The sequence below is a fragment of the Oryzias melastigma genome, linkage group LG22 (assembly GCF_002922805.2).
Source record: "Oryzias melastigma strain HK-1 linkage group LG22, ASM292280v2, whole genome shotgun sequence".
In the NCBI taxonomy this organism is placed as follows: Eukaryota; Metazoa; Chordata; class Actinopteri; order Beloniformes; family Adrianichthyidae; genus Oryzias; species Oryzias melastigma.
Window position 1 is genome coordinate 26395944 of NC_050533.1, and position 27985 is coordinate 26423928.

At 43.5% G+C, this 27985-nt stretch overlaps 2 protein-coding genes across 4 annotated transcripts; one reads left to right on the plus strand and one right to left on the minus strand.

Annotated features, from left to right (window-relative positions):
- Positions 1-4477, minus strand: LOC112140947 (creatine kinase, testis isozyme). Of its 3 annotated transcripts, none has more exons than XM_024264968.2 (8): positions 4376-4477; positions 2521-2708; positions 2287-2441; positions 2082-2214; positions 885-1056; positions 686-809; positions 413-602; positions 1-344 (listed from the first exon to the last, which is right to left on the minus strand). In XM_024264968.2, the coding sequence occupies exons 1-8, from the start codon at positions 4396-4398 to the stop codon at positions 166-168; spliced, it is 1164 nt and encodes a 387-aa protein (XP_024120736.1). In that variant the 5' UTR covers positions 4399-4477; the 3' UTR covers positions 1-165. The 3 variants fall into 3 exon arrangements, with proteins under 3 accessions (XP_024120736.1, XP_024120090.1, XP_036065726.1); XM_024264322.1 differs by lacking the exons at positions 2521-2708; positions 4376-4477 and adding exons at positions 2963-3164; positions 3403-3594; XM_036209833.1 differs by lacking the exons at positions 2521-2708; positions 4376-4477 and adding exons at positions 2963-3164; positions 3403-3594 and having other exon boundaries at positions 2082-2441.
- trmt61a (tRNA methyltransferase 61A) lies at positions 3749-23511 on the plus strand. Its single transcript, XM_024265680.2, has 4 exons — positions 3749-4055; positions 5608-5953; positions 12416-12682; positions 22681-23511. Exons 2-4 carry the CDS (start codon positions 5623-5625, stop codon positions 22983-22985), a joined length of 903 nt encoding a protein of 300 aa, XP_024121448.1. The 5' UTR covers positions 3749-4055; positions 5608-5622; the 3' UTR covers positions 22986-23511.
- The last annotated feature ends 4474 nt before the right edge of the window (positions 23512-27985 follow it).

Sequence of the window (27985 nt, forward strand, 5' to 3'; positions counted from 1 at the left end):
TGCAATTTCAACCAGAACATTTATTTCATCTCAGATCTTAACATTACAGAAAGGGGTTCATCTTAAATACACAGCTCTAAAGTGAAAGAGTGCGTTCCAGGAGAGTGTTCCACAGGGAGACAAAGGGGTGAGCAGGGTGAGAGGGGCGAGTGGGCGGGGAGCACTTCACTTCTGGGCAGGCATCAGGTCATCTATGGACTGGCCCTTTTCCAGCCTCTTCTCCATCTCCGTCAGCAGCTTGACTCCATCAACCACCATCTGCACCAGCTCCACCTCTGAGAAGCCCAGTCGGTCGGCGTTGGAAATGTCGAACACTCCCCCGACAGCAGCGGTGTCCACGCCACCTGCCAGCACAGGAGACCCTCAGCACTTGTTCAGAGGAGAGAGATGATGCTGGAACAAAACCTCCCACCTGTTCCACGTTTCTGGAGCCGCAGTCTCTTGAGGACCTCCTCAAACTTGGCGTGCTTGCTCATGTTGGGCAGCTTCATGTGCACGCCGGCACGCAGGCCAGTGCCCAGGTTGGACGGACAGGTGAGGACGTAACCCAGGTGCTCGTTCCACATGAACTCATGGCCCTTCTCCTTGAACAGGCTCTCGATCTGAGAACAGTTGCAGGTTTGGACAGACTGTTGCACACCTCCATCAATGAAACATTTCTAAAGATCCCAACGTTGCTACCAACCTTTGTGAGTCCAGTGCAAAAGCGGTTGAACACCTCCTTCATGTTGCCTCCTTTCTGCATGGAGATGACACGCAGGTGGTCCTCCTCGTTCACCCACACCAGGAAGGTCTTGTTGTCATTATGCCTAGATAAAAAAAGACAATCAGTTAGCTTCAGCAAAATGTCAGCAGGAAAGCACAGCGTCTGACGGAGGACCTACCAGATGCCTCTGGCATCGGGCCAGTCACGGGCCATTCCTGAGGCCAGCAGCAGGGGGGACACCGGCTTGTCAAACAGGAAGTGGTCGTCGATGAGCTGCTGCTGTTCAGCGTCCGTCATGTTCTTCAGGGCGTAATATTTCCCCTTCAAATCTCCGGTCAGAGAGTCCAAAGCTGGGGGGGTGAGGTCATGAGGAGACGTCAGAATGCAAGCAGTACAAAGACTCAAGCCCCTCCCACCCCAAAGAGGGACAGACTCATGAAGTTCAGGAGAAACAGTTTCTACAGCATCAAGGAGGTGACATCACCACATCCTCTGAGAGCTGTTCTGTAATGCAGGGGTCCCCAGACTACGGCCCGTGGGCCAGATCCGCCCCTCCTCCACACCCCCCCCCCCAACTGTTTTGGTTAAATTAGACATTTTTCCATTTTTTTAAGGCTAATTTGGCATTTCGCTAATATTTCAGCTACATACTAGCTGTTTAGGTCAATTTGTTTAGCTAATATTTCAGCTACATGCTAACTTGTTTAGATAATATTTTAGCTACCTGTTAGCTGTTTTGGCCATTTTAGAATTTAGCCAATTTGGCACTTCACTATTATTTTAGCTGCCATCAACTTTAGCATTTTCAGCTTCAGTGTTTTTAGCTATCAATTTAAGCATCTTCAGCTATTAATCCACCCCAGGTAAAGCTATACATCTAGTTTTTAAAATGTTTTATCTGAAGATTACAGAAATGAATCATTTTAAATGTGGCCATGTGTGGCTTTCTGGAAAACCATAAATGTTTCTGTTTAGGCTGTGATTGTTAGACTTTTTCCTGTTAGTCTACAAACCGACCTGCCCTCCCCATCAGAGAAGAAAACAGTTACGTGGCCCTCACAAGAACACGTTTGGGGACCCCTGATGTAAAAGCTGCCAAGTCTGGTCTTTTATCCCAGTCCTGGATAATGTCAGTGACAGTTTTCCTCGAGCCATTTCCACCTGACCTTCATTGAAATCTATTGAACACCCTTGCTGATTTAAATTAGAACCTTAAAAACAGTCATTTCCTTCAGACCTGGGCTCAGAACTGCTGCTCCCACATATCATCTAAAACCGACAGCTCTTTGTTCTCAGAACATTGTGTTCCTCCTCAGCTCCAACACCTGAGGTGCAGATCAATCCAAACATCATGCAGAGTTCCTGTTCCGTTCACCTTCATTGGAGAGCTTCTCCACCATGCGCCTCTCTCCTCGGCTGCAGTGGGGGGGCAGGCAGAAGCCCCGGATGCTGCGGCCTGTTCGCACTCTGGAGCTCAGCACATAATTGGGGTCAAGGTCGTCCCCACCCTTAGAAAGGACAGCAGCGTTAAACTCAGCCCTCCTTTCATAATCCCCCACGTGCAGGCAGAGGCGCGGTACCTTCAGGTTGTCTGGGTTCAGGTCCGTCTTGTGCTTGTCTGCGGGTTTGTATCCTCCATGTCTGTCCTCGATCACGGGGTCCAGGAGCTCCTTGAAGACTTCGTACGTCTCCTCGTCTCCAGCGACACAGCCCACCGTCATGATGAAGGGATGGCCTGGACACAAAGCCTGAGGTCAGGAGGGTTCCTGAGGTGATGAGCACAAACAAAGTGCTGCATCTGCTCTCTACTGTACCAGGATTATCAACCCCTGGCTGAATGACTTGGTTCAGGGTGAAACCTCTAGGTGTCACCCTCTCCCTCAGCTGGCTGTACATGTCCAGGGTTAAGTGCTTGGCCATGAGGTTGTTGTGCTGACTGAGATCTGGGAACTCTTCCTCAGCTGACCACTCCTTCAGCCTGAGCCGGAACATCTCCTCACAGCTAAACACAAACACATCTGCGCGGTCAGGTCTACACCTGCACGCGCCTCCAGCTCCCTGACAGCTGACCACGTGACTGTGGATGCTGCGTCTGCAGCGATGACCGTGTACCGCAGCCTGGTGGAGGCCGCGCGCCGCAGTAATCCCCCCGCGCGGGGGGTCAGATTATCCCCCTGAGATCGCGGTGTAGAAAGCCGCGCCGGGTGGAGGCGGGCGCTCGCGGGGCTCAGCAGATGGCAGGTCCCCTTTGTTTACCTGGGTTATCCACCCCGGTCTGGATGACGTCATCCAAGGTGAAGCCGCTGGGGGTCTGCTTGCTCCTCAGGCGCTCGTACATGGCAGGAGTCAGGATCTTGGCCATGTGATTGTTGTGTTTACTGAGGTCCGGATACTCCTGATCCGAGGAGTAGTTCATTTTCATCTGGTTGTGCGTGTTACCGAAAGGCATCGCTGCTCCCTGAACGGACGGGGAGGGGGGAGGGGGAGAGGAGCGGAAACGTTAACGGTCTCGCGGCCAAAGATAATTCACGTCGATTCTATAGGCAAGGTCATGCAGATTCAAATATTAGCACATCGTTTAAATACCAATATTTCGATACATCTCGTCTTTGAATGTAACTAATCATTCCAATATAATTAATCAATTAATTCCGAGTTGATTTGCACAAATCTAATGGGATCCATCAAGCTCCTACCTGTTGTGTTCTATTACTACCGTTATCAGGGGATGATACAAAAATCCCTATCTTTCCAACCGTGCAGACCCAGACTCCGCAGCGACGTCCCGACAGCTCTCCAGCCGCGCAGACAGCCGGAGGAGCGGCTTTATACCGGACCGTCTGCGCTCCCATTGGACGCGGCCGGGACTCCATTCATTCTATTGGACGAGCGGGTTCGGCTCCAGATTCTCTCCGGTCTACCGACGCGCAGCGCAGACGGAGCGCAGTTATACGAATAAATAAAATACAATAAAATAACCCCCCTCTATTTCTTAAGAAATGATAAAATAAAATAAAAATAATAAGTCCCCTCTTTTTTAAAGGAATGAAATAAGATGCACATATGTGCGAAATTCAACCGAAAACGGTTCATTTGGAAAAGTTGAGACTATTGGGACCATAAAATGAAGATATATGTGTCTATAACTAGGACAATGGTTTTGACAGTCCTTGAGCGGCGCATGATCTCCATCTTTAAAAAATCTCCTTCTTCCGGTCCGGAGTTCCTCCCTTTCCGGTGAAAACAAGCCCGCGTGTGCGGTCTGTGAGTGAGCCGCCGTACGCTAGCCCGCACCGCAGAGTTCGTCGTGAAAGGATCCCGGTCGTTGGTAACTCGGAACCCGCAGCAGGTAAGCGGCCTTCTGTCTCCAACGGCTCCGGAGTTTCTCCCGGAGGAAACGTCCGTAACGGCGGAGGAGCGACTCGGCTAGCGTTAGCACGCGGCTAACCAACCTGAAGGAACCGGCTTTCTCCACCGCGACCTCCCGCATGTAGACCTTCATTACCCCCAAAAAAGACTGTTCTGTAGGAAAACCCCGCTGCTGCCAGAACTATGAGCGGGAAAATAATTAGGATAAGTAGAAAATTAAAAATGGAGAAGGATATATTAAGCATAATTAAACATCGTTTATAATAATCAGAGATGTGATGAATTCTGAGATTTACTCACATATTTCCCACGTTGTCTGACATAGTTGTCGCTTTTCTTAACCACAAGTCTCTCCAGCTCTTCACACTTGAACGGTTTCTGACAGTAACGGCGACCGTTGGTCTTCATTAGAACCGTACGGTATGGAAAGCCAAAAAGGTCAAAAATCACCCACTGGGACATGATGCAAATCAGCAAAGCCACTTCGAACTGTAATATTACCAAAGCCTGATCTGCACAATATGTACCGGTTTATCCTGGATCTCCAAGAGTTTATCACCTCAGATGATGCTCTTCGTGATCTTCATCAAAATCAGGAAGATCTTCTAAAAGAAAATGACACCACAAACTCTTAGGTTTTTGGTAGAAACTGTCTCTTCTCAATGTTGTGACGTTCTGACAGGGCTGGGTAATGTGGCCAAAAATGAAATCTCCATTTTTTTTTTCACACCAAATCTCATTTCTCACTTTAATTGATTTTTTTTCAGATGACAAAATCTATTTCACAAAACAATTTTGTTTTAACATGTCCTTTGGAAGCTGGCCTAAAAATGAGGAGGAGCCCCACACTGAAAGAACCCGGCTGAGGATTTGAACCAAAGATCCCTCCTCCAACCAGCTTTCAGCCCTCATTGTGCCCTCGGTCTTCACAGTCTTGGTCAAAGTGTTTCACAGTATTGGCTCAACTGTTGTTGATCTCATACATTTTCTTTGAAATCAGGATCTGTACCTTCCTTCATGAAATATGCAATGATAAATCCAGTTCTTAAAAAAAGCCCAGTCTTGATCCTTCAGACCCTAATAATTTTCAACCAATTTCAAAACTTCCTTTCATCAGTAAAATTTTGGAAAAGATTGTTACAGAAAAACAAATTAATTTTTCCGATCAAAACAATATTTGTGATGCCTTCCGATCTGGTTTTAAAAAGAGCCATTCCACTGAATCTGCTCTCCTAAAAGTGCCTAATGATGTACTCATGGCTGCTGATTCTGGATTAGTATACAGTCCTCATTCTTTCAAATTTTCAATGTTTATTTCGTTTTCAATATTTTTTTTTTCAAAGAAAATGTAAATTATCTTTTTTTTTTTTAAATTTACAATGTCTCGTCTTCAAAATTTCAATTTCTTTTTTCAGTTACAATGTCTATTCTTCAACGTTTCGATCTGTTTTTTCATTCACTTTAATCTAATCCTGATTTAGCCCCATACAGCTCTTTGGGTGTTTGCTCATTAGCTTTCTGTCTCTTTTCAGAGTGGTGCGCTCGCCATGAGTTTTGTGGAATATTCAGAATGTATTCAAGACTCGGACGTTGCCATCATTTACCTGGGCCACAACTCCGTGATGCCTGTCAAAGTGCAGCATGGCGCCCAAACGCAAACACGCTATGGAGTCATTCGCCACTCCTCTGACCTGATTGGCCAGCGTTATGGGTCGAAGGTCACCTGCAGTAAGGGTGGCTGGGTCTATGTTCTTCACCCGACACCAGAGCTGTGGACCGTTTCCCTTCCACACCGGACTCAGATTCTCTACACCACCGACATCGCCACCATCACCATGATGCTGGATCTGAAGCCCGGTTCCATCGTCTGTGAGTCGGGTAAGTCTGGAGTGCGTTTGTCCATCTTTGTGTAGTTCTGTTTGGGTTCTTGGCAGGCTGACCATGCCTTTTTGGTTAAATGGTGAACATGTAACACACAAGGAAGAATCTGCTTTCTGTGAAGAATGCAGGGATCCCTCAAGAGTTCCTTTCTAAAAATAACCCACAATAGGCCAAATCTGCTTTACTCTTTACAAAGTTAGATGTTTCAAGACTGTAAAAGTCCTCATTGCACACTTTATAGACCTTTCTCAGACAGACCTGAACATTTTCACACTTTTCTCATTTGTTTAAACTCAAAGTTCATAGAAAAACGAGTTCAGCATCATAAATGGTAAATGACGTTTACTTGTATAGCGATTTTCTACCTTCCTTGAAGGCCCAGAGTACAAAGATTGAAGATTACTGAACGCATTCAGTACAGAAGACATGGCACACAGGATGGATTGAAGTCTGCAGCCAATCAGAAACGTCTAAAGAAACGTCATCAAAACAATGAGACAGCAAATGGTGAACCTGGTTAAAGCTTAAGACTGTTCTATTGACAAATGTTTTATAATTCACTCGTGTGAAACTGCTCCGTGAAGAACATTGGATGAGCACTCGCATGGCAGTGAGGTCCATCTATACATGTCGACATAGTGAAGCTGATCTGCTGCAAAACCAGCTGAAGCCATGTATGGAAGTTGATTCTAGGCATCTGTGTGAGCGGTGACACGATTAGTCAACTAATCGACGACTTATCGACTATTAAAATTGTCGATCAGTTGTTACTTTATGTGATATGGAGTCAGTGAAGTAAAGTTGAACAAACCTATGAGTGTTACTATAGTGTGAAGGTTTAGTAAACATTTACACTACAGTGATTCTCCTGCTCCTTTTCCAGACATTGTTGGCAAATAAAAACTCAATCACACTTAAGTGATTTTAAACAATCTTGTTGTCAAAACGTTCAGCTTGTTCAGGACATTACTGCTTGTAGTTTTGGTATTCATAAACTTCAGTTTTTGAAATATTCAGCAAAATATGCCCCATAGGAAATGAATGAGAAAATCTTCAATTTTCAATTAGCAACAAGATTAGCAACAAGTATTTAAATATATTCATGGGCTATGTTTTCATCTTTTATAGTAATTTAAAAAAATGGAATTTACATAATGTTTTAGCAACATGCTAACGTTTTTGGTTAATTTGTTACCTACTGGTGTTTTTATGGACTAATTTAGAGTTTAGCTAATATTTTAGCTACATGCTAATGTTTTTGACTAATTTGGTTTACTGAGGAATTTTTAGGCTCTTTTCTAATTAAGCTAATATTTAACCAACAAGCTAGCTTTTATAGTTAATTTGACATCTACTGAGGTTTTTTTGGGCTAATTTGGAGTTTAGCTCATATTTAAGCAACACTAAATATTTTTGCAAAATTGGCATGTATTAGGAATTCTTAAGCAATTTTACTACAAAATATTAAGAAATCTAGGTCAACTTCAGTGCTCTTTCATAGGTCTTTAATTAAATTTCTAGTTTTTAGCAAATGTAACATTCTGCAAATAGCGTTTGTATTTTCAGTAAATCTGTTCAGCCATTGTCAGCATAAAGCCTCAGCATCTTCAACGACTACTTTCTAGTTTAATACGCCACCATCTTAATTGTCTCTTTATTTTAGTTAGTTTAAAGCTAATAATTGGTTAAGATGTGTGTTTTACATCCACTTTGCACATGACCCGATTTGTCCTCTAATAAAATAATCGTCTGTGGCAGCCCTAGCGTTTCTGAACGTTCGAACTTTATCCAACGAGGTTGATTTCTTTGTCTTTCCTTCAGTCTGACCTTCATCTGCAGCTCCACCAGTGTGGCAGAGATCTGACAGTCGTGGTGCTTCATAAGATTTCATAGCACTGTCATTGGGTCTGGTTGGTTTATGTTATGGCGTTGGGTGAGATCAGCAGTTCTTCAGAGTGGTTGATGACCTTCTGCTCTCACGACAGCTGCTGTGTGAGCACACTGCTGTGACTGCAGGGGGATTAAATAACTCGGTTTTTGCAGAAATGCACTCAAACCAAACACCTAACTATAAAGTGCATGTGTTTGCTGAACTATTGAATGAGATTAGCCGTTGTGTCATTTGTGATAAAAATGCAAAGCAGATGTTCTCCTGTGACTCCTCTGTTCAGTCTGATGGTTAGAAGGCAGCCCTAGTGGAAGGCTGAGCTTCTGTCAGTGAGCAGGTATTCCAGGTGATTGTGTTCATGCCAGCACTACACTTAACTGCAGGCTTCTTTTGCTTTATGAGCTGGATATTCAGTAGATCATTTTCTAACTTGACCAAAACTTATCTGAAGCTTTAATTGGACCTGTGACCGAATCTTCATCACTTGAAGAGCATCTTCTGATGATGATCCGGGTGGGTTACAACCTTATCTAGAACAGGGGTCCCCAGACGTTTTCCTGTGAGGGCCACATAACTGCTGTTGATTTGTAGTCTAACAGAAAAAGTGTAGCAATCACAGGGTGTGTCTAAACATTAGTGCTGCCACGAACAATTATAATAGTCGACTAATCACTGATTCTTTTTTTCTGACTACTCGACTAATCGGGTCATGTGCAAAGTGCAGGTAAAACACAGATCTTAACCATCATTAGCTTTAAACTAACTACAAATAAAGACAATAAAGATGATAGTTTATTAAACCTTTAATGAATCATGCAGCCTCTGTATTTTATTAGAGTCTAGGAGTAAAACAAAATTAAATCAAATGAGGTCGACATCTGAAACAAGGAACTATTTTTCACTAAAAATAAAGTTTTAGTCTCACTGACACAAATATAAAAAAGGGCATTTTTGGTGTTGAACGCTCACAATTTTGTTCAACTTTACTCCACTCTGACTCCAAATAATATAAAGAAACAACTAATCGACTATTAAATTAGCTGTCAACTATTTTAATAGTCGATTTGTCGGTCAGATTAAGAAAAAAAAGTATGTGTCTGATGGTGTTTGGGGCCAGGGCAAAAGTGAAGGCGGGCCTTAGTTTGAGGACCCCTGATCTAGAAGATCAATAGCTACATCCCAGAGCATCTCACGTCTTCTGTTACAGAAAGTTGCTTTGCTTTATGGAGACAGTTGTCAACAGTAACCCACTTCAATGTGAGTTTGGAGCAGCTTGTTAATTTGATGGTGGGAGAGCTTGATTGTTGGTTTCTCCTGTTCTGACCATAGATTCCAGACCTGACTGGTTTGATCCAGTTATCGCTGAGTTGCTGTGGTGGTTCTGATCCTCACCAAAAAATACTTAGCATCTCTCAAAATGTGATTTTTCTCTTTTTTTTCTTTCTTTTTAACATTTGATAGAAGCTCAAATAACTTCTTTTCAAAATAAAAGTCGCTCTGTGCCAAATGGGATCATCTCAGTGCAGCTCTGGACAGCTAGTAACCAATGTTGTGCAGCATAAGATAATATGTTCTTTTGACTCATTCATTCATCTTCTTGGCCACTTTTCCCTTTTGGGGTCGCGGGGGTGCCGGAGCCTAACCCGGCTACTGAAGGGCGAAGGCGGGGTTCACCCTGGACAGGTCTCCAGTCTGTCGCAGGGCCAACTTTTGACTCATAAAGATCAAACTTTTTATCAAAGTTTCTCTTTGCACATCAAATCAGTTCATTCTGGAGGTAGAGTTGAACAAACAAGACGTCTTCAGGTCAACAGGATGTAAAAACCTACATAGTTTATCATCTATGTGAACCTCAGACATTAATTTATACATTTAACTCATCTAAATTAAATAAATGCCAATACAGTAATCCTTATTTAAAGAAAGTGCTATTTTATTTTTCTTTGATTAGATTTTTCTGTTCTTTTTCCCTCATAATCCTCAGTAGTCTTACTCTGCTGGGTTTTGTTATTTTAGTTTGAGGTTGGATCTTGGTAGTCTTAGTTTTCAGGCTTTGTTTATTTGTTTTCTTTAGTTAGTTTTGGTTATTCAGACATTAGCAGGAGCTGCTGACTCTGACGGTCGACATGGCTGGGTCAACAGTCTCCATGATTTATTTTATGTTTGTGCAAAGAGCCACCATGGAGATAAAAGAGACACATGTGGATCTGGAGCTGCAGGTTACAGACCTCTGGCTTAAATGATAAAAACAAAGACTTTCATGGATCTCTTTGTAGGTGGATGCATCAGAGGGGAGCGGAGCAGGGAGCCTGATGCCTGCCAGCATATTTTCTACCTTTCAAATAAGCTCTTTTTCCAACAATATTTCTTCATTTGCACCAGATTCACAAAGATTTAGATAATAAATACTAAGAGAGGCAAATTTGAGCTTAGTTTTCTTTATATTTGTCCTCCATCATGAGAGAAAGGCCAATAGTAAACATGTTAAAGACACCAAAAACACCCTTTTGATCTCCGTGGTCTTTGAAGGCTTCTCTCAGCTGAATGATAATAGGCAGTTTGAGTGGGAAGTGATGACAGTATTTCACTCATGAAGCTTGCTGATTATATCTGCACAGCCTTTCACTGAGGAGAGCATAGAGGCTTGACTGTAGTGAGAGCCCACAGTCTACAAACACGAGTAAACACTTGAACATTTTAACAGAAGCGCGTAGCTTTCATCTCACATAAAACCACATCGATGCAGCTCCTTTAGTATGATAATTTGTCAAAGTTGACAAATAGTTTTCATGCTATGAATCCTCCTGCAGAGTAAACACCACAGTCCAAAGAGTAGGAACATGGTGCTGCTAAAATATTGCTGAAATAAACCGTTTACTCTCCAAAGGCTTGTTCAGACACAGAGCAGTCAGAGCAGCTGTGTACCTGACCGTCTGCTCTTACAGATCTGCTTATGCAACGTCCTTAACTTTTTCTTTCCTTGCTGACATCCGTTTATTCTCAACCCTGCAGCAGCTATCACTGTCCATGCAGAGTTTTCCATTTGCTGCTGTTTTATAACCTGTTCTCCTCCATCCGCTCCAACCGTGAAGTTCTTCACATGTCCGAGTGCTGCTGCTGGGTAACACTGCCCTCTTTGTGGCCGCGCCAACAAAGGCGGCGGTGACATAACGTCAGAAGAACAAGAGGCTGAGTGGAACATGGGCTCTGCTGGTCGTCCTGACACTTTTTTTTGCCACAAGTCACATGACTGATCCTGCTTCTCCTTCCCGTCGCTTCCCCGGCTCTCAAGCGTACGCAGCCCAGCTTGTTCATGGCTCCAGCAGGAAAACGGCTTTCCTCCCGCACATGTAGCATGATGAAGAGCTGAGCCGAGTGAGTGCGTGGGAGTGTGAACAGCTGAGCTGCAGACACTCTCTAAGCATAGAGGAGAGCATTTACACTTATTCCTCAGACACAAGCACCATCTGTCCTGGTTCTGCTGTCAAATATCAATTTAGGAGAACTCACACTGTTAAATCTGTCTTTTTATTTCCTTCAAATGTTCAGTTTGAACTTCTTTGAGGGGGTGTGTCAAACTCAATCCAAAAATCCAAAACTCACCTTAGGTCGCGGGCTGAACAGGATAAACAATTATTGAACACTCTAAAACTACATTTTTAAAACGGTAACTTTTTAACATAATTATGAACTAGATATACAGCATTACCTGTGATAATGATAGTGTGAATGATGTAAGATGAATTTGGCTGCTGAAGATGTTGAAATTGAAAGCTAAAAACACTGAAGATATTAGCTAAATGCCAAATCAGCCTAAAAAAAACTTTACGTTAGCCATAACAGCTAGCATGTAGCTGAAATATTAAACTCTAAAGTAGCCTGAAAAAACCGTAGTAAATGCCAAAATAGTCCAGAAAGCTAACAGGATCTCAATGTTTAAAACTTTAAAACAGTAACTTTTAAACATATAAAAAGGCAGGAATATTACTCCAAAATAAATCAACTTAAACCTTAAATAACTTTCAACGTTTTACTCTCCATAAAAATATATTTTGTCAAAGTTATACAAGTTAGAAATGAGATCAAGATAACATCGAGTCATTAATAACAATAAAATGATCTGGAGGGCCGGATAGAATTACCCAGAGGGCCGGATTCGGCCCCCGGGCCTTGGCTTTGATACGTGTCTTAGAGTTACATTTTCTTGTCAAGTCATTTACATCTGTTCAGTGTTTCAATGTTTTTACTTTTCCTAAACCAGAGAACTGTAATGAAAAAGGAATTTAAACGGACTATAAGGAGAGTTTCATATTTTCTGTTTTTTATGATCAGTTACCAAATTCAGATTGACTCATGAGGTTGTTCTGTGATGATGGAGACGTAGAAATGTCTTTTGTGCTGTCCAGATGTTTCTATCCAGATGAGATGGCCACTGACTGTCCTGTATGACCAAGCAGAGGTCACTTTAGAGGTCATGCAGTCAGGTCCTAGCCTTCATAGACTTGTGCACACACTAACCCTTCCCCTGTATTTTTCTTTTGTCTGGTTCCATCCTCTCCATGGACCTGCAGGTACAGGAAGCGGCTCTCTGTCCCACGCCATCCTGCGCACCATAGCCCCCACTGGTCACCTGCACACGGTGGAGTTTCACAAGCAGCGGTCGGAGAAGGCAGCAGAGGAGTTCAGCGAGCACCGTGTCAGCCATCTGGTCACCGTCAGGAACCAGGACGTGTGCAAGGACGGGTTCGGGGTGACTGGGGTGGCGGATGCGGTCTTCCTGGACATCCCCAGCCCGTGGGAGGCAGTCGGACATGCCAAGGCTGCCCTAAAGAAGCATGGTAAAGAGAAGGAAGAATGCCTAATTTACTTGACCTCAATAATTCAACAACATCTTGAGGTATTTGGGTAAAGCTGCATCTAACAGAAATGGATTTTCACTGCTGCTTTTCCTACAGTCTAGAATAATGTCTCTGAGCTGCTGGGCTTTTTCTTTGCGGTTTAGAATGAGTCAGGGTTTCATCTTGTGACTTGATGATGACCTGCGCTGCACACACCACGTTTGTTACTTGGTTTTCTGGCAGAACAATGACTTCTTTCCCTCCATGGCTAATCCGCTGTCTAGTACCAGAAACATTTAACAACTATAAGGCAACGATTTCCCTTCCTCTGGTTTGAAACCATAGCAGAAGTTCACCATTCAACCACAAGGGTGGCTTTCAGACTCAGACAGTCCCAATAACTGATCAAACGGGTAGGAAATTCTCATCCTCTTCCTCACATCTTCATTTGGTTTGCTTTCATGCATGGCACTCTGCATCTCCACTTCCTCACTACTCCAGACATCTGTAGGAAGTTGTTTTTTGATTCACAACTGTATAAGAGAACTGGACTGAGTGACTCCTCCACCCTGCCGTTCCAAACAGGAAGTACCTGCTGGCTCAAAGAAGCCAAAATCCCATAGACTGCAATAGAGAACAGAACAGCTGTTACTCAGTCATTCTATTGGTCAGAATAACCATTCTTGATCTGATACCTTTTACCAAACATGTTCTTGGTCTACACTTCTATTGAATTTTTTTCAGTAGTGCATGTCCTATTCAAGTTATAAACTGACCAATCAGATCTCTCAATGACAGCAGGTGGGGGCCAAAAGGCTTCACTGTTTGGCCTTTAAACAAACTCTTGACTGGGGGTGGGTTAATAAAATCAATTAATTGATCTGAATAGATTTAAGCTTAACAGATTGATCTGGATTCATAAAAATAATATTCGATTTAGCACCTAAAGCTAAAGTCTGCTAGCTTGATGCTAAAGTTTAATGGAATTTTCCATAGGACGGCTAACGCTCGGTCGACGTAAACACATATTACTGACTAAATAAACATTTATAAACTCACAGGCAGGAATTTTACAAACTCTTTTAAGGAAATATTTTTAATTTAACTATTTATAGTCTAAAACATAATTTTTGTCCTCATTCTTTCTTCTTCTGGAATAAAGTGTACTTCTATAGCATGATCTCCACTTAGTGGTCAAACTGAAACATCCTCCAGGAGAAGCAGAACAATGTTTCCAATGTTAATGATCTGAACATTTTAGTTAGAACTTCTCCTTTAGAGAATCCATGTAACACTGGATGATATTAACAATCTCATTATTTCACTGATACATTTACAGTATGTGAACTGGATCAGATCAGGAGAGGAATGAAGATTAGCCGCAGTAAGACAGAGTACATGTGTGTGAATGAGAGGAACCAGAGTGGAAGAGTGAGGTTACAGGGAGAAGAGATAAAGAAGGGGGAGGAGTTTAAGTATTTAGGGTCAACAGTACAGAGTAATGGAGAGTGTGGAAAAGAAGTGAAGAGGAGAGTGCAAGCAGGTTGGAATGGGTGGAGAAAAGTGTCAGGTGTGATGGGTGACAGAAGAGTTTCAGCACAAATGAAAGGAAAGGTGTACAAGACTGTGGTGAGACCAGCCATGTTGTTTGGACTAGAAACAGTGGGACTGAAGAAAAGACAGGAAGCAGAGCTGGAGGTAGCAGAGATGAAGATGCTGAGGTTCTCTTTGGGAGTGACCAGGATGGATAGGATCAGGAATGAATACATCAGAGGGACAGCACATGTTAGAGGTTTTGGAGATAAAGTCAGAGAGGCCAGACTGAGATGGTTTGGACATGTTCAGAGGAGAGACAGTGAATATATTGGTAGAAGGATGCTGAGTCTAGAGCTGCAGGAAAGAGGTCTAGAGGAAGACCAAAGAGGAGGTTTATGGATGCAGTGAATGAAGACATGAAGGTGGCTGGTGTTAGAGTGGAGGATGCTGAAGACAGGCTTAGATGGAGGAAACTGATTCGCTGTGGCGACCCCTGAAGGGAAAAGCCCAAAGGAGAAGAACTGGATCAGATTAATATAAATATATTCAAATCATATAGTAGATTATTTATGTATTTCTAAACAAATGTGTATAAATGTGTAAACTTAAAATTGAATTGAAGAATCAAAAGAATCGAAAAAATCTTAATTGAATTGATCCAGGCTCTTGTGAATGGAATTGAATCGTTTTTTAAAGCTATAACCGACGCCCAGCCCTACTCTTGACTGTCTTGACTGCTTCCTGACGACGTCTGGCTCCAACGGGAGAGTCCTAAAGGCAAAAAAAACCCCAAAACTAGTGACTGGTTTGACTTCATTTTGTTGGAGCCAGAAGTAATCAGTTTTCTATGGATGACATCACACTCACTCAGTCCAGTTCTCTTATACAGTCAATAACTTGTATGAACTCTGTTTTTTGGGTTTTTTTCTATTTGACTATTTGACTAGCTTATAATACCTCACTAGCTCAAAAAGCCAACCTAACATTAGTGTAGCAAACACCAGTAAGCAATATTGTGAGTTTAGATCCAGGCTCCAGCTCAGACGAGGAAAGCAAAGACGTTCATGGATCTATTGGTCTGTAAGTGGATGCAGGGAGTCTTTGATTTGCCTGTTGCAGTTGCTGCGTCACAAACCCGTTTTTTAAATCGCAGGTTTTCATCAGCTCCTGATTCAACAGGAATTGATTAAAGAAATACTCAGAAAATCGGAATTAATCTTACATTTTACATCTATTATAGATATGAAATCATGAAGAAATGCTCCAAGAACATTTTAAAAACACTATTTTCATTGGAGGTGGACTTTAAGAGGAGTTGTTTGCAGAAGAAGTGATGGCTGAGAGCACTGGTACCCACCTGTCAAAGCCTCCAGGATGGTGGCCCTGCTCACTGATTGGTCAGCTGGATGTTGTGTTCAGTTCAGTGAGGACAGCACTGCTGTGCAGAGCAGAGTGCTGAAGCAGCTGCACTCCTGAAGAGACTCCACAGCCATGTTTTTCTGTTTTTCTACCTTCACCTCCAACCACAGTAAACTCTGGAGACAGACGAGTTTGTCGTCTGTTGTATTGTTAGCCTGAAGGTCTCAATGATTGGTCGGTGATCCACACTGAAGCTCTGCAGATCTGCCTTGGAAAAAAACTATCTGCCATTACTACCAATGATTATTAATTAGTGGAAATGCTTTAACTTTGGGGTTTGTATTCCTGCACTATGGATTTGTCGGTTCAAATGCTTTTAGTTTTGTGATTTATGATGACATTCAGTTGATTAATAATTTGTATTTACCAATAAAATAAAAACCCATTGGTTTAAACAGAACAAAGATGGAATTTTATGTTTTAATTCTAAGATTAACTTTAAAAGCACAAACACAGTAGATGTCATTACAGATGTTTTAGTAGATCAGGGATGTCAACATTAATCACACTGGGGGCCAAAATCCAAACCACAGAATAGGTTGAGGGCCGAACAGGACAAGCATCTACTGAACACGTGAAATAACTACATTTTAAAAACATTTAAACTTTATAAAAGTAACTTTTTAAACATTAATCTAATTAAAAAACAGACCGGAATTCTTATTCCAGAATAAATCCGCTTGAACCTTAAATAACTTTCAATATTTTACTCTCCATTAAAATATATTTTGTCCAGATTATACAAGTTAGAAATAAAGTATATGTTAAAAGAAAAGAACATATTTTTGTACGTTATGTTATATAAAAAATTAAGCTTAGAAATATCCCAAAAAGATTTTCATAAAATGTATCCTGTCACAAATATACTAGATAGATCAGGCAGTTAATAATAAAAATCTGAAATGATCCGGAGGACCGGATATAATTACCCTGGGGGCAGGATTCAGCCCCCGGGCCTTGACTTTGACACATGTGTAGTGATGAAAACGGATTCAAATCCTTCATCAGCCACCGTCTGGTTTGATATTGCCACGATTAGTTGACTAATCGACTAATCTGTTAAAATAGTCCACCACTAATTTAGTGGTTGATTAGTCCTTCCTTTATATTATATGGTTCGGAGTGTAGTAAAGTTGAAAGTTATTATGTAATTCTACTAGCTTTAGGGATTATTTTGGCATTCATTAAAGTTTTTTTAGGCTGTTTTGGAATTTATCTAATACTTCAGCTACATGCTAGCTGTTTGGCTAATTTGGGCTTTTTATTCAGTTTTTGGGGCCAATTTGGCATTTAACTAATATTTTAGCTGGTTAATAAGCTTTAGCGTTAGTTTAGAGTTAGTTTAAAGCTAATGATGGTTAAGATGTGTGTTTTACATCCACTTTGCAAATGACCTGATTAGTCGACTAATCGGAAAAAATAATCGGTGATCAGTCGACTATTAAAATAATCGTTTGTGGCAGCACTAGTTGCTTTTCAGAAACTAAATATTTCTGAGATTTGAGTTTATTAAAGTTATTTATAAACTACTGTATTTAAAGCTGCTGATCAGGGTGAAACCTGAATGTGGGCTTAGATTTCTTGGTAAACTATAATGAAGGATCAGCTGATCTTGTTGTTGGGAATGAAGGATTTCTCTCTAATCCTCATGTGTGAAGTGTATGCAGATGAAGCTTCTCTGCCCTCATGATGATGCCCTCTTTGCTGTGGTGGCTGGATTCTGTAGAAGGCTCTCATCATGTTGACTGGTCTGCGCAGACGCAGACAGCCTGTCTGCATCACCAGCTTCTGTAAACAGGACAGACACTAATAAAATGTTTAGTGAGATCTGTCTCGCAGGAGCAGAGAGTATGTGAGGAAGAGCAAACTCAGATTTCCACCAAGAATCTCCTAAAATCATCATTGGTTAGTGTCATCGAGAGCAGATCTACGTAGATCCAAACGGCCTTCAGATCTGAAAGGTGGTGGAACAAGAACTTCTGGAGCGTTAGTGAACAGACACATTCCTCAGCACTCTCAGAGCACTATTGATTGATTAGTCTTTGCATCAAAGTGATTGCTGAGCCAGCACTCCCTGGAAGTATTAGGACCGGTTAATGTAATGTAGCAGATCCAGATAGAGCTCTTTACAGAGGATTACTCTGGAAATGATGCGATCTGTTGTCACTTTTGCTGCTGCTTTATAAATGAGCTGAAATGAACAGAAACATTGAAAACGTGGGTCATTGAACTTTGTTTTTCCAGCATTGAGGACTGAACGAGCAGGGGTCTCTGTGCTCCTCCTTTAGGCTCGTGCAGTATGACTTTCTCCTCATTCTTTGACCTCCAGCTGCTCATCTCATCCACTTCCACACATCTCCATGCACATGCACTATTGTGTTTGCCTCATGTATAAGTTTGGATCAGTTCAGTGTGATGGTTTTCATCTTCCAGCCCACATTCTAGTGTACTGATCAAATACAAATCTGAAAACTTTTTCAAACTTCATTGTTTTTTTTTTCCCCTGCCATGAACAGGATCTCAGAGGGATTTCTTCAGATGCTTTTATTGTATTAATGGCCTAAAAAAACCTGATGGTGACTCCAACATCAGAGTCGAGACATTTGGAAGAATCCTGCCCTCCACCTCCCGCTGCTCCCACAGGGCCGCTCCCCCCGGTTCCTGTTGGTCCTCAGGTACAGAGACAACACAACCGCATGTCTCTGGGACAACCAGCATGTCCAGACAGCTCAGTCAGGAATTAATGATTCATCAGAGTTCAGTGGCTTGGGATAACCTCAAATTACCATGGAGGTTATGGTGGACCGTGAAGCTTCAGGATGCAAAACACAAGATGAACCAAATGAGAGCTTTAAACGGTGAGCGTTCTGTAAACACCAGGAGTGTTTCCATCCCAGGAGTCACATGACACTTGCCCCATCCTAAATTCTGACATTGAAGCCACAACCACATTAAGAACAGTTTCCTTCCACTAGTGAATTCTGGTCTGTCATGGAACCACAGGCTGGGCTCAGCTGGTAGTGAACTCTGGTTTCAGTCCATTTCAGAGTGAATGGTCTACAGACAGAATCAAAGACGGCGCAGATGGAGGGAATGCTGGGAGCGTCTGATTTGACCACAGAAATGCAGCAGTGAAGTTGTGGGAAGCGGGTTGGTCCACTTCAGTCTTTGCTTCCCTTCTGAAAGTGGCATCAAACTCAACCAAATGAAGCATCCTTCAACCAGAACCACACCACGGTTTCGCTGACTGCAGCCGGAAATTCTGTCTGTTAAGAAACACTAAAGACTATATACTAACTTATATATTTCTTAATGTGTTGAATTTGAGCGTCCGTGATCAGAATGAAGTGATGATTAGGACTGTGAGCGTTTCTACTGACTCTCTTCTACAGAAACGGCTTCAGTTCAGACGTTCATTTTAGTTTAGTTGGATTCATAATGGGAAGAAGAATGTGAGGAGGAGGGAGGAGGCCTCCCTGCGTCTCCTCCAGCTCCCCTTTTATGGAGCCACTGCTGCAGTTTCTTTGTGGGCTGTTGGCGCTGACACGCAAACAGGGATAAATAAAGTTCTTCCAGATCTCCTGTGTGGAAGCGCTCCCATGACCATACTGGGCATTGCTGCTGAACACGTCTCCATATGGAAAGACTCAACTTTCCTCCCACTGCTCAAGCTGGATGTTTGGAAAACCAGGAAACCTTCTCACCGCTGTCCCAGAATGCTCAGCTCATTTTTAAAGGGTGTAAACGGCGAAGGATCCGCCCCACAGAGGAGGCGGAGCCATGATCTTGACAGGAAGGTGCTGTTGAGGTCACATGTGAGCATACATTCTTAACCAGCAGAGGAACCACTAGTTTAGAATAGTTGAGCTGCACTGAAATATGAGACTTCTGATAATCAGATTATGCTAACCGCTAATCTAAAATGTCTTTAAGGCTCTCTGTCGTTTGGGTTACCTAATGAAGGAAGTGTGGCCTGTTACTTCAGAGCGTCATGTGAGGGACTTTTATGAAACTGTGGCTCCAGGATTTTCCTACAACAAACGTTCCTTTCAGGCAATTTTCTGCAACGGATGAAGAAGTGAGAACAGAGTTCTGTGCAGCTGTAATTTTCCAGCGTCTCTGGCCTGCAGCCTGGATCTCTGTTCATCCCCTCTCTTAGGAGGACCCTAAATCTTTACGCCCCACCACACACACACAGTGTTATGTAATCATGAATCTTTGGACTGTGAGCCTCTCTGTGACTTATGGTGTTTTCATTTATGTAGAGCTCTCAGCTGAGGAGTGCTGATGTTTTCGGTGGTGTGTTCGGGGCAGGAGTGTCCCTGTGTAGTGACCATCCTGACCTCTGCCTGTGAGTTTGTCTTGGTTGCTTGGAGACCGTTGTCTGCTGCTCTGTGGAGAGTGATGGTGCTGCTCTCCAGCTGCTATCTGAAACATGCTGCAGACCACAGTTATGTTTACCAGACACAATGGAGGCTTGAATGCAGCCCCCCCCACCCACCCCACCCCCCACATGAGCTGTGTTTCGCTCAGCTGGTTGAATATCATCTCCTATCAGGTTTTCCCTCATAAAAGACGATCCTTTAACCTTTGGATGCATTTTCTATCATAAACCGTTCAAAGTGGCGATCAGGAGCTTTAAAGCAGTGTTGGTTCATCTGAACACTTCACGGTAGTCAGGGTGAGGTGGTTCACTGACCTGGGTGTGGTCCATCAGAACCAGTAAAAGCCTTGTGGGCAAAGTCCAGCGTGATAGGGCACGGCTGTTTGCACAGCAATAAGGAAGAGGAAATGAACGTGCACAAACACGAGCTGCTGCTGAACCTCATCCTCATGAAGCCTCTCCTCGGTTCTGGTTCTGTGACAGTCTGCATCCTCACCCAGCAGACAGTTCAAACTAAATCCTTCTTTTTGTTTTCACTGTCCAGCATGGTGGTGGAAGGTCAATGATGTGGCCTAGTTTAGAAGTAGAGACCATCGTGTGGTCAAACAGGAACAGCCACAATCTCTGTAAGGCTGCAGACGCCACAAACGTTTACAGATGAGCTGCATTAAACACAGTAATCTAACCATGGCTGTAAACATGCTGATTATCATGGCGTCTTTGTCAAGCAACACTTGTCTGCAGACGGAGTCAGATTGTGTTAAAACACTCATGTGAGTCAGTAAGTGTCTGCAGTGCATGTTTGTGTTTGTCTGCAGCTCTGTCCTCTTCATGTGATCTCTGCTGCTTCTTGCTGCAGGACACTGAATGAGAAGTTTGTGACCAAAGCAGCAGCTACAGGTTGTGTTATGTTGTTGGTCTCTGATGTGCTGTCTCCAGTGGTTTGTTGTGTTGTTCCTGCAGCTGCTCCTCAGCTCAGTTCTCTGCTCCAGACTGGCTGCTGTCTGCTGCAGGCTTTCATCCAGGAGGGCTTGCTCCTGTTTCACCTGTCAGTGATGGTCTTCATGAACAGCTGGACTGTTGCCGCTCTGCTCACCCTGGAAGAAGCAGGTTTAACAAATTTAGAGTTCAAACCTGCACTCAGAGTTCACAGACTCAGAATTCACAAACTTAGAGTTTTGGGTCTCAGAACAGCTGAAAAGAGTTGATTCAATCAGCTTGAAGTCAGGTGTGAGCATCCCAACCATAAGAAGCCCTGATCAATGGAGCAAAGACATTACGATTCACCATGGCAACGGGAACAAACACCTTTAGGGCTTCATACTTCACGGTGACAGAAATTGATGTGTTCCTACAAGCATATGCGACTACGAGCACATTTTCTAGAAGAAGATCAACACAGCTGTCAGGAAGGTCATTCTGTCACTTGTTAAGTAAGAAATGATTTTTGATCTGTCAATAATTTAACCAGTAATCTCCATAATTGCATGAATGACTGTTATTTTGTACACACACCCATAAATATCACTGCACGCAAAAAGAAACACTGTAGCTGCCTGGAATATGTTACAATAAGTATTTCATTTTATATACTGACATTTTTTTAGCACAATAAAAGTTCTTCATAGCTGGGATGTGAACCCCCAACATCTGCATTGAAAAGCATCCGTGCTAACCTCAGCGCTAACATTTGATATGTCTCTTGTAGCATGGTAGATCTTTTGACAGGCGTCTCCAGTGTTTAAAGTTCCGTTGTTTAGGGTTTTGAAGAGGAAAACAAAGCACATAACTAGATTGACAGTTCAATGCTTCTTTTCCAACCAAAAACAGTATTTTTTTAAACAAAATAGGGTGTCCCCTGGAAACTGCATCACTCGAATAAAAATGAATTGGGAAACTGCAGTCAGTCGACTCGTGTCCTCCAAATCCTCTACCGACGTAAATAACATTTCCTCTGGATTAATCAGCCTCCTCTCTACATGATCCTCTATGAATGGACATGATGTTTTGGTTTCTGCGTGGTGGAAACGTGACGTAAATGTTCTCAAATGTTAATGAGAAAGTTCTATTTGAACATCCTTCACTTTAAAAAGGGGTGGAGACCTCAGAGAACTCTAAGTTTCCTGAAGAAAACCTGCTCCAGACCAGGTTATGTTAACAGACTCAGTTGCCATAGTGATTGATTCTGAGTTCAGCTTAGCCCGCTTCTTGAAACGGGTTTGGTTTTACCCACTTTATCTCCGTTTCTGAAACCAGAAACTCGGAGTTTTCCTGAACTCAGAGTTCACAAACTCAGAGTTTCAACAAAACCTGTTTCTTGAAATGAGACCCTGACTCTACTGCCGCTCTGGGTTTGGATTCATGTGGACTCAGCAGACCACATGGTCAAACACTTCAAAGGGTTTTGAACTCTCACTTATCATCTGTTGTCAATGATCCTCTTCGGTCTCCCCTCTGATTCCTCCAGCTCTCTGTTTGTGTTGCTGCTGTATCAGAATGATTTACGTTAGTTTGAAATGATCATTGTTTGTCCTCGTTTTATTATCTTCTTCTGTGTGACTGCATGAACTCCTGTGTTGATGTCTGCTGTGGATTCAGCTCTTTCTAAAGTGGTGGTGGTTCTGCGGGCCCTGATCCGTGTCCGTGTGGTCTCCTGCAGGAGGTCGGCTCTGCTCCTTCTCCCCGTGCATCGAGCAGGTCCAGAGGACGGCCGAGGCGCTCACGGATCACGGCTTTGAGGAGATCAACACCCTGGAGGTTCTGCTGAGGGTCCACGACGTCAGAACCGTTTCCCTGCCACTGCCGGACTACGGTCCAGACTGCTCTGCTCATCCTGAGCCGGACGCCATGGAGACTCCTCCTCCTCCTAGCCACGCCTCCATCAGCATGAAGACAACCACGCCGCCAAGAGAATTACCTGGTCACACGGGATACCTCATCTTTGCCACTAAACCTAGAACATGAAGTCCTGCAGCAGAACTTTTCTTTCTGATCTGAATGTTTCGGTGTCGTCAGTACCTGATCCACCAGCGGCGCCGGCTGCTCTGGTGTGGACAGCTGCGGCGCCGGCAGGAGTCACAGATTTCTGTTGAATCATATTTTTGTCATACAGGAGGAAAGAAAATCAAACTGAGCTTGATGTGGGCGGATCAGATGAGGATTAAATCCTGCAATTATTTTGTATGTTCTTTTGCTTACACTCACTTGAAATAAGTGGAATATTTTGATGTAAATGCAGGCGTCAGTTTTCTTTTCTTTTCTTGGGCTGTTTAAAATGATTCATCCTGCAGCAGGAGGACGTTAGAATTCAGTTAAAGATCTTTGTTCTGAGGTTTGTTCGTGCAGAATGATGAGGATGGGGAGAATCTGTTCTGATCTCCTTCCTTTCTCAAAGGTTTCTCAACATTCAAAGATGACGGACAACACTCCTCCCAGAGTGAGTCATTTTGCTTTTTCAGACCGGAGAATAAATGCTCTGCAGTAAAAGAACCAACATCCTTTGACTCTTTCATCTGCAGCGTCCTTCAGGAGGTCGGCCCTCTGTGTTCTCGTGTCCTGACTCCCTGCAGCAGATGCTGCTGCTGCTTTAACTGTTTGAGAGGTTTGACTGAACATTTGAACAGACTAACAGAAGCAGCTCAATGCCAACACGAGCTGAAGCAGGGGTATCAAACTCAGTCACACGGGGGGGCAAAATCTAAAATCTTAGGTCACGGGCCGAACAGGATAAACATTTATTGAACACTAACAAAGGACAAAAATCAAATTCAGTCCTGCTCAGTCGGGGGTTTCCTCCTCTCAGAGCATTTCAGAGTTTGACCGACAGAAGTCGTCCTGCAGGCTCCAGCAGCTGACATGATGACGCTGCTAACAGCCAGAAACTGAAGGATCTTTCAAAGTGTCCTCTACGTTTCTTGGTCACATTCTTCAGGATCCGAGTGATTTTTTTTTTTTTTCTGTGAAAGAGCAGAGGTTAACACAGACTGAGTATAGCTGCAGCTGCAGGTCTGCTGCTACTACTGCTGCTGCTGCTGCTGCTGCTGCTGCAGAGCTCCTTCCTCTCAGTCGCCTCACTTATGTTACATAACCGTTGGCTCGGTCACATGGCTCTGGCGGGTCTCGCTTCCCTCTTTCTGATTCATGGATGGGAAGTTTAATCTGAGTCTTGTCATTAGTCTGAATTAGCAGAGCATTATGGGAAGGATGTCTATGAACAGATGTCTCTTACCGCGTCTGTGTAAGAGCTGGTGGTTATGAGTCTCTGCTTCTGCTGCACGTGAAGCTCTCTGGAGAAGCAGGTTATCACGTAATCCAGGACTGATGCTGGATTATAAAAAGCTCTGCTGCTTCCAGCAGATGAGAAGTGCTGCTTCCGCGCAGGAGGACAGGACGTACTGTTTGTGCTTGTGCTGCGTACCACTGCAGACCCCCCAGCAGTGAGGGGAGCTGTGGAGCAGCTCAGAGATGCAGCTGAATCACAGAGAGGCTCTTTGGAGTTTGAGGTTGCTCCATCTGCAGACAGAGGAGGAGGAGGAAATGAGTAAGAGTCCCTGTCAGGGAGGTGGGCGTCGGCTCTGATTCACGCCGTCAGGCTGAAGCAGTCTGTGGACGCTCAGCTCAGGAGCTCAACGGGAAACTCAAAGGGCTTTTTATACAAGCTCTGAACAGAAGATTTCTGTGAAGGGAAGTTTGAGTTCTGCAGGACGTTTATAAAAAAAGCAGCTCAAAATAAAATGTGGAGAGGAAGTTTAGTCAGAAGAAACTTGAACATGAGGATGTCACATTTTCAGATCCAACAGAAACCGTCTCAATGATCCAAACAAATCACAAACCTCTGCAACAACACAGCAGACACCTTCCACTGGCTTTAGTGTCCATGTTGTTGAGCACGGTGGTGGAGGTGTGATGGTTTGACAGATTCAAAGCTCTTTTCATCATGAATACACGCGTTTTCAGCCTTCCTTCAGTAATTTATCAGTTTAGACATACGTCCTGATCATGTGTCTCCACTCCTCAGGTGTTTGGCACTTTTTTAAATGAGTTTGTGAGGGTAACCCTGTCTGTGGGAAGTCCAGAGAGAGTAGAGGAGCACAACGCCGGATCCCTCAGCCCATCATGCAGCCTGCAGAGCAGCAGGGTAATCTGAGCGGTTCTGGACGGGAATAGCAGCTCTGAGCTGCTGGAAATCCTGCAGCTTAATCAGCTTGTCCTCTGAACTCCTGATCTGATGCTGATGCCCTGCAGGCATGCCGGCCTGAGAGGAGCTGCACGGGAAGAGCGCTCACGTGACGGCAGGGCACCCGGGGGCTTCTACAGGTCCTCCGCTGAGGCAGAAGGGCACCGAGATGGCCCGTTTCAAAGACACATCACCACTCAAAAGACTCGACCCTTTTATGGATTCTTCTAGTTTGTTATGTAAAGAGTTTAATATAAAATTATGTTTTTTAACAGAGGAACCAAACAGACATGAATTTATGTCCAGATTAGTGCTTGTTCTCTCCTCTCTGAACATTCTTGTGCCGTCTTTTCCTGGTTTGACCCCCCGTGCCCCCCAGGAGCCTCTGAAAGTTCCTTTTAACCCTTTAATCCTGCGGGGACGACCAAAGCAGAGCCAGAGGTGGATGAGAAAATTGGTCCTGATCAGATTAGAGGCTGAGAGGAGCAAAGCCGAGCTGCTGTGCGGCGGTTGGAGGGAGGCTCTTACACAAGTGTCAGCGTGTGTCACAACGCCAGCTCAGATGGATTTATTAAGATCAATAACTGCTAATGAAAGTGCACGGCTTTCTGCGCTCATGCCAGCGAGGGTCAACTCATCAACGCAGATGGCCTGTTCAGGCTCTCAGAAACACACAAACGTCGAGGGCTAAATATATCCACTTTTAAGCTTTATTTACATGTGAAGGGACGGAGCCCAACACACTTAAGACTTAGAAGAAAGCGTCTCACAGAGTCTGCTGCAGAGGCTTTGAACCTGTGCTGGTTCTTCATTTTTCAGCTGAAGCCTGAAACCCTCCATCAGTTAGAGCTGACTCTCCTTTTAAACTGAAGTGTTCATTTGAAGGAGCATCAGCTGCTATTGACATCATACCTGACCATCGGAGGACTAGTGCTGCCACCAACCATTATTTTAATAGTCGACTAATCATCGATTATGTTTTCTGATTAGTCGACTTCAATTTAAACTATATATATATACAGTATATATAGCATTACCTGTGATAATACTAGTGTGAATGCTGTAAGCTGAATTTGGCCGCTAAAGATTCATCCATCCATCTTCTTGTCCGCTTCGTCCCTTTCGGGGTCGCGGGGGTGCCGGAGTCTAACCCGGCTACTGAAGGGCGAAGGCGGGGTTCACCCTGGACAGGTCTCCAGTCTGTCTCAGGGCCTCAATCACACACACACCTAGGGGCAATTTAGAGTCACCAATTAACCTATGAAGCATGTTTTTGGACGGTGGGAGGAAGCCGGAGTCCCCGGTGAAAACCCACGCATGCACGGGGAGAACATGCAAACTCCACACAGAAAGGTCCCAGCTGGGATTTGAACCGGGGCCTTCTCGCTGTGAGGCGAGAGCGCTAACCACTGCGCCACCGTGCAGCCCGCCGCTGAAGATGCTAGAGCTAATAGCTGAAGATTCTAAAGTTGATAGCTGAAAATGCTGAAGCTGATAAATAGCTTAAATATTAGTTAAATGCCAAATTAGCCTAAAAAACTGAAAAAATCCTAAATTACCCCAAATAACCTAGCATGTAGCTGAAATATTAGCTAAACTCCAAAATAGCCTAAAAAACCTTAATAAATCCCCAAATAGTCTAAAAATCTAACAGAATGTCATTATAACTTTCAACTTTACTACACTCTGACTCCATATAATATAAAGTAACGACTAGTCGACATTTAAATAGTTGTCGAGTATTTAAACAGAGGATTAGTGCGTTATTACTCGACTCATCGTGGCAGCTCCACAGAGAACCTTCAGTCTTCCTTCAAACATGGGACGAGCTGCTGCTCTGCTAAAGCTCTGTACAGACACCGCCTGACTCCAGTTCGTACAGTCAGGGATAACAGAAAACTGACTTTTACAAATGACAAACTGAAATTCACACTTTAAACTAGCAGAGAATGTCAAGTACGATAAACCAGATCATAACAGGAATGTAAAACTGGTTCAGTCAAAGAAGTGGTTTCCTTTCAGAGCTTTCTTTACCAAAATGAACCTATTTTCTTCTTATCACTGGTTAAGGATCTATAAATGAGTATCACGGGAATATTTACAGAGCAGGTCTTATTTCCTCACATGCTCACTGATTTGAAACCCTCACATCTCAATGACATCTGTCAACTTTGAGGCTCAGATTCTTTTAGGATCCGTTGGTACAGATGGATGCTCTGGTGTTGGAGGTGAAGAATTTGAAATCTTTAGATTTGAGTGCCTGTAAAGAATGGCATCTAAATGTGTTGTATCATTTTCACATGTTCAGCTGCTGGTCGGAGCAGAACGGACTTTGAACACTTCCAGATCTCCGGAACCTTCCTGCTCCGCAGCTCCAGCAGGGCCACCCTTCATCATCCCGCCGCAGTGACCCGGTTTGTGCCGGAAAAGTTTCCATCCTCCACGCTGCATGAAATATTGATTGGAACATTGTTGCAGTCATTTCTTGCATTACAGGTAATCAGTTAATGAATGGAAAGCTGGCTCAGCTTTGGACATGCATTCATGAGTTCTTGTGATCCAAAGTAATGATAGTTATATAACCGACAAACATGTACGTGTTTATGAAGATGAACTATTGTCACATAGCTGAGAGGCGGCTCTGCTGGGCATGTTCATAAATCTCCATGTTTCCACCAGTCTGTGACTGAAACAGACATGATGTTCCTGATGAGGACCGCTCCTCTTCCTCCTCCTGGGTTCCAGTGGTTTTCTGAGTTTGACCTTCAGCCTTTAGCACAACTCCTCT

Coding starts and splice junctions, on each gene's coding strand:
- LOC112140947 (XM_036209833.1), bottom strand. CDS start 3,579: ATGGAGTCCCGGCCGCGTCCAATGGGAGCGCAGACGGTCCGGTATAAA. Junction 2,442..2,962: donor GACCGGGGTGGATAACCCAG/GTAAACAAAGGG, acceptor CTTTGTGTCCAG/GCCATCCCTTCATCATGACG. Junction 603..685: donor TTTGCACTGGACTCACAAAG/GTTGGTAGCAAC, acceptor AACTGTTCTCAG/ATCGAGAGCCTGTTCAAGGA.
- trmt61a (XM_024265680.2), top strand. CDS start 5,623: ATGAGTTTTGTGGAATATTCAGAATGTATTCAAGACTCGGACGTTGCC. Junction 5,954..12,415: donor TTCCATCGTCTGTGAGTCGG/GTAAGTCTGGAG, acceptor ATGGACCTGCAG/GTACAGGAAGCGGCTCTCTG. Junction 12,683..22,680: donor GGCTGCCCTAAAGAAGCATG/GTAAAGAGAAGG, acceptor GGTCTCCTGCAG/GAGGTCGGCTCTGCTCCTTC.